Source organism: Nycticebus coucang, chromosome 9 (genome assembly GCF_027406575.1).
Source record: "Nycticebus coucang isolate mNycCou1 chromosome 9, mNycCou1.pri, whole genome shotgun sequence".
In the NCBI taxonomy this organism is placed as follows: Eukaryota; Metazoa; Chordata; class Mammalia; order Primates; family Lorisidae; genus Nycticebus; species Nycticebus coucang.
Genome location: NC_069788.1, coordinates 51,342,777 through 51,359,004, shown reverse-complemented (window position 1 = coordinate 51,359,004; position 16,228 = coordinate 51,342,777). Strand labels below are relative to the sequence as shown.

The following is a 16,228-nucleotide window of genomic DNA, read 5'->3' as shown; positions in this document are numbered from 1 at the left end:
CATAAGCTGAATTGGCTTGGTCAGAAGATCAAAGGGGACAATTCACTACCCTTCCTCCTTCTGTCATTTCAAAATATTTCAGAAATGAGGGTGGGGAATATAGATGAATTAGGCCCAAATCATTTGGGTTATAAATACCTGTCTCCCAGGTTAATATAATATACAAGTCAATCTATTTCTCCCCCATCCTCTCCTCCTCCCTAACGACCTCCCTAGCAACCGTTTAGGCCCTGTGCTCAACATCCCCCTTCCCTTCTACAAGGCCCCTATAAAGATATTGAATTCTGTTGGAAAATTGGATTATCACTCTGATTTTTCCCTGTGCACATGGTAATCCTTTCTTTTATTAATCTGCCTCAATTATGAATTGACCTTTCAGCAAACTTGGAGGGGAAGTGTCTTGCCCCTATATAGATACAAACTTATTCACTAAACAAAATGTTTATTGAGTAACTACCGTGTGGCAGGTAGTGTCCTGGGAAGATAGTAATAATGGTTAAGAATGGGACTCTTTTTGTTTCTTAGTCTTTATACAACTCGAGTTTTTATTGTGCATATATAATCTGCACACTTAATGAAAAGAAAATAATTTGTGTTGTTTACTGTATTGCAATATTTATTGATCTGTATCTCCTACCAACCTGTGATGTCCCCAAAGAGATTGGACCTCGTCTTTACCATTCTGTGGCTTTTAACTGAAATGATTTACGTAAATGTGTCTGAGCCATCGGAATGGGTCTGGGTCGGGCAGGCGGCGGAGTGAGGCCTGGGCCAAGCGGCAGGGGGCAGCAGGGGTCCGCCCGACGCATCAGAGAGACGAGCGGTCGCGCTCCTAGAGAGGCACGGAACCGGCCGAACGCCCGGCTACTAGGCTCCCGGCCCGGCAGCATCCACAGCTGTCGGCCCCCGCCAGGCTGCAGGAAGCGCCGGCGACACCAGCTCGCCCGCGGCCTGGGCTCCGGGGAGGCGGCCGGCGCCCCCGAATGTGGAACCCTGGGCCTCGGCACTCCCGTGGGAGCCTTTCACGAGGTCGGCCACGTCTTTGTTGTGTACTGTCGCTGAACTTTTGGTCTGTTAAACAACTAGACACGCACTTATTGCCTGCCCACTGTGTGCCTGGCGCTGTGCTTAGGTGCTGGGGTGTGATCTCAGTCAGATAACGTTCTGGACCTGCCAGACTGTCCTGGCTACTGGCATCTCAGGTATGTCTGCGTGCATTTATTAAGAAGTTCATCAATATTTGTTGAATACCCGGTACATGCCAGGCTCGTAGAGTCTATGCAGAGATAAACCTTCCTCCTCAGGAAGCGGTGGGGATCGAGGAGGGGGATTTGTGATACGAGATGGAGGGGCGGTACAGCTTCCGTGGCAACACTCCATCTCCACCCGTGTGGCTTAGAGAGGACAGAACAGTAGTTTTAGGGGTGGCGAGGGGTGGTTTTACATGAGTCATTTGCTCGGGTTCTTCGGAATTTACAGTTAGAAGGGCGATTTTGGCTGTGAGGCATAAAGTCAACAGAAATAGTTGGAGTAATTCAGCATAGCGGTGACATGTGGAATTTAGCGAGACCATAGATCGGAACTGTATCTTTTATCCTAGAGTTAGCTTTATGCCTGTAAAATAATGCGGTGCTTCATAAACGTTTGAGTAACAAATCAGTAAAAACCAGTGACGATCAGATCCTGTGGAGTTTGAATTTAGTTCATCAAGGAGTAATTAAAATTCATTTTTTGGAAGTTTGTTGAATGTAGTCAGAATTGTGCTTTAGAAAATATTAAGCCAAGGACAACGGATGGGGGAGTTGGACAGGAATACCCCACAGAAAATTATTGTAATAGTGAATGAAAATATAATAAGGAAATTAAAAGGAAGGAATGGGGGCGGCGCCTGTGGCTCAGTGAGTAGGGCGCCAGCCCCATATGCCGAGGGTGGCGGGTTCAAACCCAGCCCCGGCCAAACTGCAACAAAAAAATAGCCGGGCGTTGTGGCGGGCGCCTGTAGTCCCAGCTGCTCGGGAGGCTGAGGCAAGAGAATCGCGTAAGCCCAGGAGTTAGAGGTTGCTGTGAGCCGTGTGACGCCACGGCACTCTACCTGAGGGCGGTACAGTGAGACTCTGTCTCTACAAAAAAAAAAAAAAGGAAGGAATGGTTGCAAGAAATTGGCTGAACTCAGAGTGATTGTATATAAATAAGGCAAGTTTTAAGACTGAATGCATGAAGAAGATGATGATGCCAGTAGAAATGGAGAAATTACAGAGTGAGTGTAGTTTTGAGGGACTCTGATTTCAATTTGGGATATGATGAAATTATAGTGCAGTAGAGGCCCACAGTTGCTGGCATTTCAAGATGTAGACTGGGAGTGTGAAAGGCAAATTGGAGCCAGAGATTTGAGTCTTCTTGGGTAGACATGTATTGAAATTATGACTGAGTACACAAAAGGAGAAAGTGAGAGGAGAGAAAAAAAGAACTTGATGCTCTCATGTATACCATTTTAGTTACCTATGTCACATCAAAAATAAATAAAAATTCTAAATTTAGTGGCTGAAAATAACCCCAGCTACTTATTTCTCAGGATTCTGAGTGTTGACTTGGCAGTTCTACTGCTCATCTCACCTGGAGTTACTTATATAGCTCATACACTTGCATTCAGCTGATGAATCGTCTGAGCACTAGGCTCAGCTGGGCTTAAGCTTGGGTAGCTTGGTTCTTATTCACGTGACTTTCTGCAAGGCTAGCTTGGGCTTCTTCAGAGCATGGCAGTCGATGACAGTGTGTCAAGAGTCACATGGCCACTTCCTTTTATAGTGTCATTCTGAAAGTCAAGAAGGTGACTTTCAGTGCTGGGAGCCTCTTGACATCCAAGTGGGTGCTTGGCTTCCTGTAAAAGCAAATTCAGGAGAGAGCCAATATATAAAGTGAAAGCAAGATTTACTCAGAAACTATAGAAAGTCTACTCTACAGAGCAGAAGCAAGTTCTCACTGCAGAAGAAAACTGGCTCCCTGGCTCCTATTGTCTTTCTATTTAAGCAACGGCTTAAATTATAGGCTAAATAAGGGGAGGAATATTCATGGTAGGGATGGTGTTTCACCACCTTGGTTCTAACCTGTTGGAACTTGCCCTGCCTCCATCCTGTTTTGATCAGGGTAATTTGACACTTTGTTTTCAGACTTCCTGACTCAGTTAGGCAATGCCCAAAGCAGTGCTTAAAGCAGGACCTATCAGTTCCCTATCTCAATTCTGCCATATTTGGTTGGTCAAAGTAAGTCATAGGCCAGCATAGATTCCACCTCTTGATGAGAGTGTGGTATGTCTGAGGATGGGAGACTTTGGAACAGTCTACCACACCTACATTTAAGGTAGAAAATTCGATGAGAGATGCGCAGACACAAATGACCTCTGAGATTGTATTATTTGGCCTTAAAGGTAGCTATCTAACTCAGTATGTAAAATTACCCCTTCTCCTCAGCTAACATGTAAGCTGCCCAAACATTCTTATTGTTAACCCTTCTCCCTTCATATCTTACATTCCTACCTTCTGGGCTCAACCACTCTAGTGGTTAAAGATCAGCTTCTGATTAATTTCACTGATGATAGAGGTAAATAGGTTCAGCTTTTGGGCTTTACCTAGAATGGGGACAAAAATATACATATACATAGTGCTTGCTTCTGCAGCACATATACTAAAATTGGAATGATACAGAGAAGATTAGCATGGCCCTTGTGCAAGGATGACACACAAATTCGTGAAGTGTTCCATATTTTTAAAGCTGAAAAAAATATAAGTACATAGAGTTTTGACTCTCTTAAAATTTTCATATTATCAATACTTGTTATGCCTCAGATGTACATTTCTGAAACACAGACCCCAGCTAAGTGAACCTTTTCCTATCCTTTAAGCTCAAGATGTATGAAGCTTTGCCAGGCCCTGCTCTTGAAAATGAAGATGACTTTGTGAAATTGAAAGAGGAAGATCCCACCTGGGACCAGGTGTGTAGTGCACAAGAGGACAGTTCCCACACTCAGGAGCTCTGCCGTTTGCGCTTTCGGCAGTTCTGCTACCAGGAGGCTTCTGGGCCCCTGGAAGCTCTAGCCCAACTCCGAGAACTTTGTCATCAGTGGCTAAGGCCAGAGATGCACAGCAAGGAGCAGATCCTGGAGCTGCTGGTGCTGGAGCAGTTCCTGACCATCCTGCCCAGAGACCTCCAGACCTGGGTACAGAGGTATCCTCTGGAGAGTGGGGAGGACGTAGTGACAGTGCTGGAGAATCTAGAGACCAGAAGTGGAGACACAGGACACCAGGTAGGAAGAGAATGTGTGTGGTGGTGTGGGAGAAGAAATGGGGAATGTCTATGTTAACTTTTAACTTTTTATTTTGAAATAATTTATAACTTATAGAGTATTGGGAAATGTAGTCCTTGTTTCTCATGAGGCTAAGGCAGGAGGATCAGTTGAGCCCAGGAGTTCGAGGCTGCAATAAGCTATAATTATGCCACTGTGTTCCAGCCTGAGTGACAGAGCAAGACGTTGTCTCTAAAAAGATTAATAATATAAAGAAATATTGGGAAGGTAGTTTAGAGAACTCCTGTATCCTCTTTGCCTGGATTCACCAGTTATTAACATTTGTTTCATGATTTGCCCACTACTCCACTTGTGCAAACAAGTGCATGTTCTCTCTCTCTCATTCATTATGCATATGTATATGTATACACTTACATACGCATTTATTTTTCCTCAAACCATTTGAGGGTTAGTTGCAGACATGATGTCTCTTTACCTATGTTATTTCTGAAGTTCAAGGACATTCTCTTCTATAACCTGAAGAGAAGTAATCAAGTTTAGAAAAATTAAAATTATTGTGATACTATCTTATAACACTAGTTTTTATTCAGATTTTGCCATGTTTCCCAACAGTGTTTTTATGTCAGTTTCCCCCAATCCAGAATATAAGCCAGCATCACACGTTGCATTTAGTTGCTGTGTCTCTTTAACTTCCATGAATTTGGAATAGCTGCTCAGTCTTTGTCATGACGTTGATGTTTGTGAAGAGTATAGGCCAGTTTTCTTTTGAGAATGCCTCTCAATTTGGATTTGTCTAAGTGCTGCATACCTCATCGCTGAATATCACTACAATTACCTTTAAAGTACTCTCCTTGGCCAAGTGGTGACACTAGTGATAATGAACAATGAGGTATGTGTGGCTTGGCGCCCTTAGCACAGTGGTTATGGCACCGGCCACATGCACTGAGGGTGGTGGGTTCAAACCTGGCCCAGGCCAGTTAAACAATGACAACTGCAACAAAAAAATAGCTGAGCGTATGGCAGGTTCCTGTAGTTCTAAGTACTTGGGAGGATGAAGAGAATTGCTTAAGCCTAAGAGTTTGAGGTTGCTCTGAGCTGTGACGCCATAGCACTCTACCTAGGGCAATATAGTGAGACTCTGTCTCAAAAAAAAAAAAAAAAAGAAAAGAAAAACAAGAAGGAGGTATGCAGCATTTTTTTCTAGGATGACTTCATGAACTTGTGAAATGACTACAACAAGCTAATTAACATATCCATCTACTCACAATTAACCGTTTTGTGTGTGTAGAGTAAAAATACCTATGATCTACTTTCTTAGCAGATTTCAAGTATACAATACATTTTTACAAACTACAATCACCATGTTCTACCTTGGGTCTCCAGAACTTTTTTATCTTACAACTGCAAGTTTGTACCTTTCACCAATGTCAAGTTTTGTTTTTATGTCTAATCCTACATCTAAACAAACTTTCAAAAACTTACGGAATTTTAAAATGGTAGAATTTTAAGATCTTCTTATCAACACCCACAATAGTTAAGAAAGCTGAAATTCAGACAGTTTAAGAACTTGCTCAAGGTCAACAGAGGCAGAGCACTTCTAGAATTTAAGTCTCCTGACCTTTGACCAAAACTCCCTGTCTACCACATGTTTCTATTCTACATTTTTAATTCTACACTTGTGGATGTTTAAAATATTTACTTGGTGACTTCCCACAAGTTTATACTTTTTCCTGTGGTAACATATTCTCCAGTATCCTCTCTGGTTCTGATCTTTTAATCATTTTAAATACAGCTTTGGGTGTAATAGATTCTCCCTTTTTTTTTTTTTTTTCGAGTAAAGCTATTTGCTTTAATAAAAACTGAGTAAAGATCAATTTTCTTCTAATAAAATAGAAGTGATTATATTAATTTATCTCAATAGCTGGTTTAAATAAAATCAGCTATTGAGAGAAAGATGTGATATACAGCACTGGGAATTTCTTTATGGTACAGTTGAAGAATAGGTATCCGCAAAATTTTTAAACAGACCAAACTAAAATTCTGTCTGCAAAGTACATTAAAAAATTAAATAATACCAGATTAAAACTCAAAATCACATTAAAACCCAATAGTTGTTTTTGGAAGATCTGTCATAATTATGTTCTATTGATATTTAATTTTCATATGATGTAAGTCAAATTATATTTGGTTACTATATTTTTTATAAAAAAGTCTATATTTTCCATATATTATCTTTATATACGTAAATATTAGAAAGGTATTTGAGGCTAAATATCAACGTTTTCTTAAAGAGCATTTAAGAACAAAAATATTTTCATTTGATAGCATTTTGTTTTATGTTTTTTTACACAATGAAAAGGAGACTTTGAACTTGACAACTCTGCCATGAAACTGAAAATTATGAGGTGAATCACTGACATACTAATTAAGTATACATAGTTGAGAGAACATTCATTTCTAAGTATCCTAAAGTAAAAGCTAATTCTATATCCTGTATATCTATTAATTAAATTAATTTTAAAAATTTGATAGTGTTATAAGTGGTAAGTCATAAAATTTTGCTAGTATTTATGAAAATCATTGAAAATGGTTATATACAACATTTGTAACATACATAACAGATAAGGGATTGCTGTCCAGTAAAAGGCTCTTTATAACTAAAGGACAAGTAGGCAAATCAAAAAATGACATTTCACGCAGAAGAGACAGGAAAAGCCAATCATATTTTAAAAATAATGCTAAATTTCACTAGTAATGAGGGAAATGAATACTAAAACAATGATTTTATTTTGTCCTATGATGTTAATTCAAATTGAAAAGACTTATGTTTAGGAGAAATGATGTTTGTGGGTGTGTAATTTGAGATAGCCTTTTTTGACTTTTACATTTCATTCTGTAAATTGTATTGGAATTATTTACATTAAGCCTGTTCCCATATTTACGTGGAACTGTTTAAAAATAAATAGAGCAGGGCAGCGCCTGTGGCTCAAGGAGTAGGGCGCCGGTCCCATATGCCGGAGGTGGCGGGTTCAAACCTAGCCCCGGCCAAAAAATAAATAAATAAAGAAAGAAAGAAAGAAAGAAAGAAAGAAAGAAAGAAAGAAATAGAGCATCTGTGGATTTTGAAGGACATTTAGGGAAAAACAAACTGTGAATGGCATACAAAATAGCTCTTAAAAAAGATGCCTCTGAAAGTATATCCAGCTAATAGAGTTGGGTCAGAAAGATTATCAGCTCATGCTAATTGGACCTTTTAAACAAATGTCACTTTGTCGTGCAGTTTTCATTTCTGACAACCAGAGTCACAGATCATCAACACATTTTCTTTAAAGCACCAGTACCTCTGGAAGGATCTTTGGGAGTCATTCATACAGACGTGCACAGGAAGTCAAATTGTTTTTCATTTCCTCCTCTGAAGGAGCAGGTTTTGAGTTGTTAGTTTTGGAGCACTTTTGTAGAGCGGCAAGTCTGTGCCTAAGAAATGACAGCCATTTAACTCCTTCGCAGAGGACCACTCCTGAAGTCATAAGAAGTTCTGCAAAGTACTGGGTCTCAATTCTTTCCTCCTCATGTTTCTTTTTTTTTTTTTTGCATGTGTAAATTAACGTTTTTATTATCTATTTTTTTTTTTTTAATTCTTTTTTTTTTTTTTCTTTTTTTTTTTTTTTTTTTTATTGTTGGGGATTCATTGAGGGTACAATAAGCCAGTTACACTGATTGCAATTTCTCCTCATGTTTCTTAAACTGGATACCAGATGTTGTTAGTAGTTCTATAGAGTCCTGGGCATACATGTCCTCCGTCAAATTAAATTTAAAATGAAATTGCCAAGTTGAAGTTCCTGGAGGGTATTCTCCTTGCTCTTTCATAAATGTCAGTCCTAGCTGAATTATCTTTAACAAGTCTACATTACATCGCAATAGTTGGTACTGATAGTCAGCATTGCTCCTGAATTCTCCAATGGGTCTTGCAACCACACCTGGAAACTCGGTGTCCATAGCAACGTAATTATATTTTCGAATAACTTGACGAATTTTCTTCATCTCTTCATCCAGGTTGCAAGCCCAAACTTCACAAATTCTTTGGCTATGATCTACAGTTGCTGCTGGCATAGTGAGGGCACAAGGGAGCCTAGATGCCAAGCATCAAAATGTTATACTTGATTGAAGATTTTTTTCATAAAATACTTTGTCTTTTATTTATGTACTTGTGTCGTTGAGCTCGTGCTTCTCCTCCTCCTCCTCCCATAGAGAAAGCACTCGGCGGTGGTGGTGGCGGTAGCGGCGGGCGGCGGAAGCAGGTGCCCCATAGACACCTCTCACCCAGCGAAGGGGAAAGGGGAGCAGGAGCTACGCCGCACTGTGCTGCGCCGTCGCTTTTCGCCTAGATTCTCCCTTTTCGATTTGGAGTGTACTCACCCTTATACAGGGTCGCTTACTTTCCATATTTGGGCTTCTCCTCCAGATAAAGCATCCCAACTGTTAGGTATATTTCAGCTCCGGGAGGCATCTGGCAATAGGGTAGGCGGTGCAAAGAATGTAAAGTTTGTGTCTACAGACTCATTGAGGAGGGCAGATAAAAGCACACACTCTTCAAAGAAGAGACCTTAGAACTTTATAAAGGAATATTTTTAACTCTTGAGAGGAAGTTTTTTTCTCCCAGTATTTGTTGAAAACTATGTGTATTTTTTCTCTTCCCTGGAAAATGCATGCACATAAAAAATTCTGCATATGATTTCAGGGGATTGGTTTACCAATCAATCAAACTATTGATCTGTGAATACTGATATTTTGATAGTAACTGCAGAATAAATGGCTCATATAATCAATGATACAAGAACATTAGAGAGAAACAAAATGTATAGGGCTCAGATTATTTGTGATATTTACCCTTTGCAGCATAAATAGAATTTGATAGTTCCCTATGTACATGGCTGATTGTCCTACTATATTTCTTCACTTACAAAAATCCACCCCTGCATGAAGCTCCAGTGTTTTATTTATGTGAAAAAGTTTATAGATGTTTAGGGAGCTCTATAGTCTTGGGAGCTGGGAAAGTTTTCCAAGAGAGATGATCCCAGCATTGTGCCTTGAAGGATGACAGAATTTGGAGTGGAGCAAAAATGAGATAAGCATTCTCATTTACTTTTAGATGATGAACATTCTCTGCTGAAATTGATTTTATTTCATTTGATTAGAGAAGAGGGACAATGAAGAATGAATGTGAGCGGTTGTCAGAATAGTTATGGTAATTGATAGATAACAGTGGTCATAGAATATAAAATTCTTTAATGTGTGTGAAGACTTTAAAAACTGCATGAGATGGCTCATATAGCTGGATCCTGGGCAGAGGGGTGCTTTTCCTTGATCCTCCAAGCCCCCCATAAGGATGCACCACTGCAGTGGTATATATGATATGGGGATAAAGATACCCCTGGTCCTTTAGAATGTACACCTAGTCATTCTCAAGGCCTTTTTATATCCTCTTAGCTCCTCCTAAATTTTTTTAAGACCCTGGCTAAGGACCGGCCTGCCTAGTAGTTATAAACCCAGCACATTTCTTTCTTTCTTTTTTTTTTTTTTTTTTTTTTGCAGTTTTTGGCCGGGGCCGGGTTTGAACCCACCACCACCGGTATATGGGGCCGGCACCCTACTCCTTTGAGCTACAGGCACCGCCCAAACCCAGCACATTTCTACAGGTTACCTGAGACCAGATGAACTGAAGGTCAGTTTTCCTGGAGTAGCAGGTTCTCTTCCTCCAATGCTAGTCAACCAACATAACTAGAGGATAGGGTTTCTTTAGGGAAAGATCAAGTAGAGGGAATGGGAAGGTTAGTTGGGGCCATATTATGGAGGCCTTTAAATTTGAACCAAGAAACTCTAACTTTATCATTAAAAAGTTGGGTGTCCTTGAAACCTTTTTTTTAAAATAAAAAGTGTAATTTTTAGCAATTGTATTATTTGTGTGTATACGTATAATATTTCATCCTCACCTGCCATGAGTTACTAGATTTAAAATAAAAACTCTTGAATATTTTTGACTGTCTCAATTGTAATTGATTCTTAATGTCAGATGCATTATTAGGTATTTAGATAATGATGATGGAGAAGTAGAGAGAACTTTGAGATAGCATCTGGTTCGTTGCAACTTAAATCCATTTTCTCCTGTGTTGTCTTTGGCAGAGATGTATAGCGGTGGACTGGTGTTTCTAACAAAATTTCATATGCCTAAAAACATTTCTTTGCACCTTTCCTAGGCTTAACTCCAATGCCTTTCCAATGCCTTCTAACTCAGGAGCAAACACAAGGTCTGATCTGATCTGTGATCTCTAAAATTTTCTATTGCCTTTGATCTCTTTCCTCTTTCCTTACTGTATTATATCTTTACCCCCTTCCGTTTTCTGTTGCCACCTTCACCCTTCTCAACTTAGCCCTTTTTCTGTCAGTGGATCTGCTTTATTTTACAGTGTGCTTTTTAAACTGTTTGGTTTGGCATAATAAAAGTGAATCAGGGCAGGCCAGGTGTGGTGGCTCATACCTGTAATCCTGGCACTCTGGGAGGCCGAGCCTGGTGGATTGCCTGAGCTCAGGAGTTCAAGACCAGCCTGAGTAAGACCCTGTATCTACTAAAAATAGGAAAACTAGCTGCGTATTGTGGTGGGCACCTGTAGTCCCAGCTACTTGGGAGGCTGAGGCTAGAGGATTGATTGAACCCAGGAGTTTGAAGATGCTGTGAGCTGTGATGCCACGGCACTCTACCAAGGGTGACAAAGTGAGACTCTATCTCAAAAATAATAATAATAATGGTAATAATAATAATAAAGTGAATTAGGGCAAGGCTGGGTTTTTTTTACCCCCTGCAACCTCTATACCGTTAGCAATGAAACAACAACAATAAAAAGATTCCATAGTATTCCATTGTGTCTGGAACAAAGAAAAATGATACTGTGTTCTATGTTATATTTTGGGTTAGAATTACCACATGTGCTCTTCTTTTGATAATTTGTGTTCCTTGTATTGTTGCTTATCTTGAAAATACCTTGTTTAATCTTCATTAGCCCTGTAAAGGGGATCATGTTCTTCCTATTGTATAGATGAGGAATTAGAAATTTGGAGAGGCTGTGACAAACCCAAGGTTAGATAGCTGTAACTATAATTCAGCTCTTTTGGCATCAAATCCAGCTTATATCTGCATTCTTTTTCACTAATCTATGAACATATTAAGAGGAAAAAATATAGCTTGTACCTCTCTCCTTGACACTATTGTGCCTATGAGGTCTTCACAATCAAGATGTTTCAGAGCTGTCTCTTTCAAGAAGTTCCTCACCCCTAACCATGATTGGATAATTTAAAGAGGGAACTCTGGATACTCTGAGAATTTTTGAATTCCTGAAGACAGACCTGTTCTCCTTAAAGACAGTATTCAGAAGTGAACCTTAAATACAAAAATTAATAAATCAAACATACTAACCATAGTCTTATCAGTCTAGCTCTGATTTAGTATTTCAAGTGACTCTTCTTAGTTTAAGGTATTTGGTAAAGCTGCCTCCTCCCATTATCCAAGGGATGCTGTTTTTTGTTATCTTTTAGAAGCTTAGACATTAAAGCAATTTTAGGAGGAATGTTGTTTCACTTTAAGACTGGTATTTTGGCAGCTGAATGATTGTGACCTCTGCCTTCATTCTGCATATCTCAAGAGCAGGCCAATGCTTTGCTGGAGGTCAATAGCCTTGGGCCTCAGCTTTTAGCTTCTGTTAGAACTAGAATTATTCACTTTCTAAACTTAGGAGGCGGAAAGAGCCTGTGTACCTCTCTCAGGGACATGGGAATGTTCCTGCTTTTGTTGTGTGGTAGCTATAGCATCCCATATCTCTGTATTGTCCTTCATAGTAGAAAGCAGAAAGCATGATGTTCCAAGAGTGTTGTAAACCAAGGGGGCTTAGAAGAGCCACTTCGCAGTACAATTCATCCCCCTGTTCCTGGCACTGTGCAACTGAGAGAAGCATTACCTCCCCGAGCTGGAGGACAGGAAAAAGAGAATCCAGACAGAAAAGTTACAGCAAAGATGGACTTCTAGAATCCATGTTCTGCTACCTGCCAACTGTGTGACTTGGGAAAGTTATTTAATAGGTCATTCAGATGGTCAGTCAACAATCATCTGTTTGACTTCTGTGTACCTTACCCTCAGCTTTGATCCTTCTGAATGTGCCTAAGATAAATGAAGACAATAATCTGTACTTTTATGATTATTACAAGGATCGAAAATAATCTAATCTTTTAAGTAACAACACAGTGGCTGGCACTATGTGGTCATCATAACTATTTTCATGGTATTATAGATTTCCGTTGGGATCAGTATCTCCTAACATGGCAGATTCTCAAAGGCTCTCCTAGCTCATGGATAAAATTTCTTCTCTTTATTTCTGCCTTTTTATTTCCTTTCCTTTCTCTTCCTCTTTTCTGCTTTCCTGCTTCCCCTTTGCCTCTCTATTTTCTCCCTCTTTTCTTTCATCTTCTGTTCTCTGCTTGATCTTTCTTCTATTGCCAGCTTCTTCCACCTCTCCCTTTATTTTCATTTGTGATATTTTTTTCTGTATTTATGTAAAAGTACATCACTGTAAAGCACCTTATGAGTTCATAAACCCCACTTAATTTTGAGGGTGGGAGACCCCAAGGTTTAGCATTTTAGCAGTTGTGATGCTCTATCTCAAATAATAAATAAGGTATACATCTTAATTTATGTTTAACAAACATAAGAAATTGGGGAGGGGGCTGGGTTCCCAACACAGGGCACTCCTAAAGGCTATCAGGTTTCATTTAGACTAGCTCATCTCTAGGAAGAAAGCCCCAGAGATAAGACAGCAGTGCCTGAGCTTACCCCACCCTGGGTGAGCAGGGTACCCAGGCTTGTAGGAACTTCAGCAGTGGCCCTCCTTTCTGACCACTTGTTGCTTGCCCTTCTCTTAGCTGACTTTTGTCATCCTGAGAGCCTTTCCATCTTTTTGCCTCCAGCTTGTCACAGAATATCACACACCATGTGCACATCCCTTAAGGAGCGATGTTGATTACATGTCACTGTTTCATTCTATACCATGTTTAGGAAGCACATCCAAATCTCAAGGCATGGGAGTAAGAGGTGGAATTAGGCCCCTGGTTTCAGAAAGTACCCATACTCATTTGATGTTGAGTGACTGATGCTTTGTCTTTTGAAGTCTGGTTTCTCTCCCCAGCCTGAGAGCAAAGGACCCTTCTCATACTCATTTATATTCTCAATGTTCACCACATATCCAATGTTTGGTGATAATAATGAAAAAACTCTGTATATCCAAGGTACAACTTCACATCTTGTGAACTCACTCACTCCCCTGAGATTGCATTAATATCTGCATGAGGGTGGGTTTCTAATGACCCATCTCATCTCAGCATGATTACATTGGCAATAAATTTCAACCTGAGTTTTGGCAGGGACAAAGCATACCTAAAGTGTGTGGCTCTTCTTAGATGTGATCAAGTTAAGATAAAGTCATAATGGATTACAGTGAGCCCTAAATCAAAGACTGGTATCCTTAGAATGTCAAATCACAACTGAGGCAGAGATTGTCTGATGCACCTACTTGCCAAGGCTTGCCAACAACCACCAGAAGCCAGGAGAGAGGCAAGGAAGTTTTGCCCCTAGAGTTTTCAGAGAGAACATGGCCCTGTTCATACCTTGATTTTGAACTTCTAACTTACAGAAAAGTGATAATAAAATTCTGGGGTTTAAAAATTTTTTTTTCTGGGTGGTGTCTGTGGCTCAAGGAGTAGGGCGCCGGCCCCATATGCTGGAGGTGCTGGGTTCGAACCCAGCCCTGGCCAAAAACTGCAAAAAAAATTTTTTTCTTTAGGCACCATCCAAGGAAGAAGACAAAAATTCTGTTGTTTTAAACCATCCAATTTGTGGTACTTCATTATGAGAGCCCAGGAAACCCATATGGATTTCAAGACAAACTACATATTGAAAAGGGGGAGAAAATCAGGAGGTGTGATATTGCAGGCAAATGTCCTTTTAATTGCACTCTGCTTTATTGTATCAGCAGACACTGCATTTTTTATAAATGGAAAGTTTGTGGCAACCCTGCATCCAGCAAGTCTATGGGTATCATTCTTTCAATAGTATGTGCTCATTTCATGTCTGTACATTTTGGTAATGCTTGCAATATTTCCAACTTTTTATTGTATCTGTTATGGTGATCTGTGATCAGTGTGCTTGCAATATTACAAGTTTTTTTATTATTATGTCTGTTATGGTGATCTGTGATCAATGGTGAACTTTGATGTTACTATTGTAATTGTTTTGGATCACTATAAACCACGCTCACATGAGATAACAAAGTTAATTAGTAAATGGTGTGTTCTAACTTATCCACTGACAAGCTGTTCCCCTGTGTCTTTCCCTTTCTTTGGGCCTTCTTATTCCCCAAAACAACAATATTGAAATGAGGCCATTTAATAACTGCACTATGGCCTCCAAGTGTCAGGTAAAAGAAAGACTATCACGTCTCTTACTTTAAGTCAAAGTCAAAGTTCAGTGAAGGTGTGTTTAAAGCTGAGATAGGCCAAAAGATAAGCCTCTTGCACCTCTTGATGACAGCATTATGTTAACAATATGATTTACTGAGTAGTTTCAGCCCATTGTTGAGACCTACTGTTGAGAAAAAAAGATTCCTTTTCAAATATTACCGCTCATTGACAATAGGCTTGGTCATACAAGAACTATAATGGAGTTGTACAAGGAGATTAATGTTTCCTTTCCTGCTAACACAACATGCATTCTGCAACCCATGGATTAAGAAATAATCTTGAGGCTTGGCGTTCATACCACGGTGGTTACGGCACCAGCCACATACACCAAAGGTGGCGGGTTTGAACCCGGCCTGGGCCAGCTAATCAACTGCAACAAAAAAATAGCTGGGCGTTGTGGGGGGCACCTGTAGTCCTGGCTACTTGGGAAGCTGAGGCAAGAGAATCACTTAAGCCCAAGAGTTGGAGGTCACTGTGAGCTGTGACACCACGGTACTCTGTTGAGGGTGACATAGTGAGACTGTCTCAAAAAAAAAAAGAAAAAATCTTGACTTTTAGGTCTTATTACTTAAGAAATACGTTTTGTAGGCCAACTGCAGGGGCCTGTATTCCTAGCACTCCGGGAGGCCAAGATGGGAAAATCCATTGAGCTCAGGAGTTCAAGACCAGCCTAAGAAAGAGTGAAAACTTATCTCTACTAAAAATAGAAAAATTAGCCAGGCATTATGGCAGGCGTCTGTAGTCTCACGTACTTGGGAGACTAAAGCGGGAGGATTGCTTGAATCTAAGAGATTGAGGTTGCTCTGAGCTAGCCAGACATGGCACTTTAGCCTGGGCAACAGAATGAGACTTTGTCTCAAAAAAAAAAAAAAAAAAAAAAAAAAAGAAGAAGAAGAAAAGAAAAGACAAAAAGAAATATATTTTTTAAATTTATTTTTTATCACTCCCTCTTCTGTCCTCCCTCCATCACTAACCCAGCCCCAACTTGAATTGAACTGAATTTTTCTCTTGGGCATGTATTAGATTGTCCACTGACTTCATATTAGTATTTAATACATTGGATACTTGCTTCTCCATCCTTGTGATACTTTATTAAGAAGGATGTGTTTTAACTCCATCCAGGTTAATACAAAAGATGTAAAGTCTCCATCTTTTTTATAACTGAATAGTAGTCCATGGTATACATATACCACAGTTTGTTAATCCATTCCTAGGTTGATGGGCATTTAGGTTGTTTCCACGTCTTGGCAATTGTAAATTGAGCTGTGATAAATAATCTAGTGCAAATATCTTTATGATAGAATGATTTTTTTCTTCTGGGTAGATACATAGTAATGAGATTACAGGATTAAATAAGAGGTTTAATTTGAG

General features: G+C 39.8%; 2 protein-coding genes and 1 non-coding gene across 3 annotated transcripts in view; all 3 read left to right on the top strand.

Annotated features, from left to right (window-relative positions):
- Positions 1-863: 863 nt before the first annotated feature.
- PGBD1 (piggyBac transposable element derived 1) overlaps positions 864-16,228 on the top strand; it is a 28,514-nt gene continuing 13,149 nt past the window's right edge. The window contains exons 1-2 of the mRNA XM_053601297.1: positions 864-1,202; positions 3,899-4,300. Of these exons, the coding sequence (XP_053457272.1) occupies positions 3,905-4,300 (396 nt within the window). The 5' untranslated portion in view covers positions 864-1,202; positions 3,899-3,904. The remainder of the gene's footprint in view (positions 1,203-3,898; positions 4,301-16,228) is intronic.
- Positions 3,658-3,764, top strand: LOC128595013 (U6 spliceosomal RNA). The gene has a single exon (XR_008382709.1). It is a non-coding gene; the product is annotated as a U6 spliceosomal RNA (small nuclear RNA).
- The window catches only part of LOC128593365 (zinc finger protein with KRAB and SCAN domains 3-like), a 61,895-nt gene continuing 49,904 nt past the window's right edge, over positions 4,238-16,228 (top strand). The window contains exon 1 of the mRNA XM_053601305.1: positions 4,238-4,300. The gene's annotated coding sequence lies outside the window, so the exon portion shown is untranslated. The remainder of the gene's footprint in view (positions 4,301-16,228) is intronic.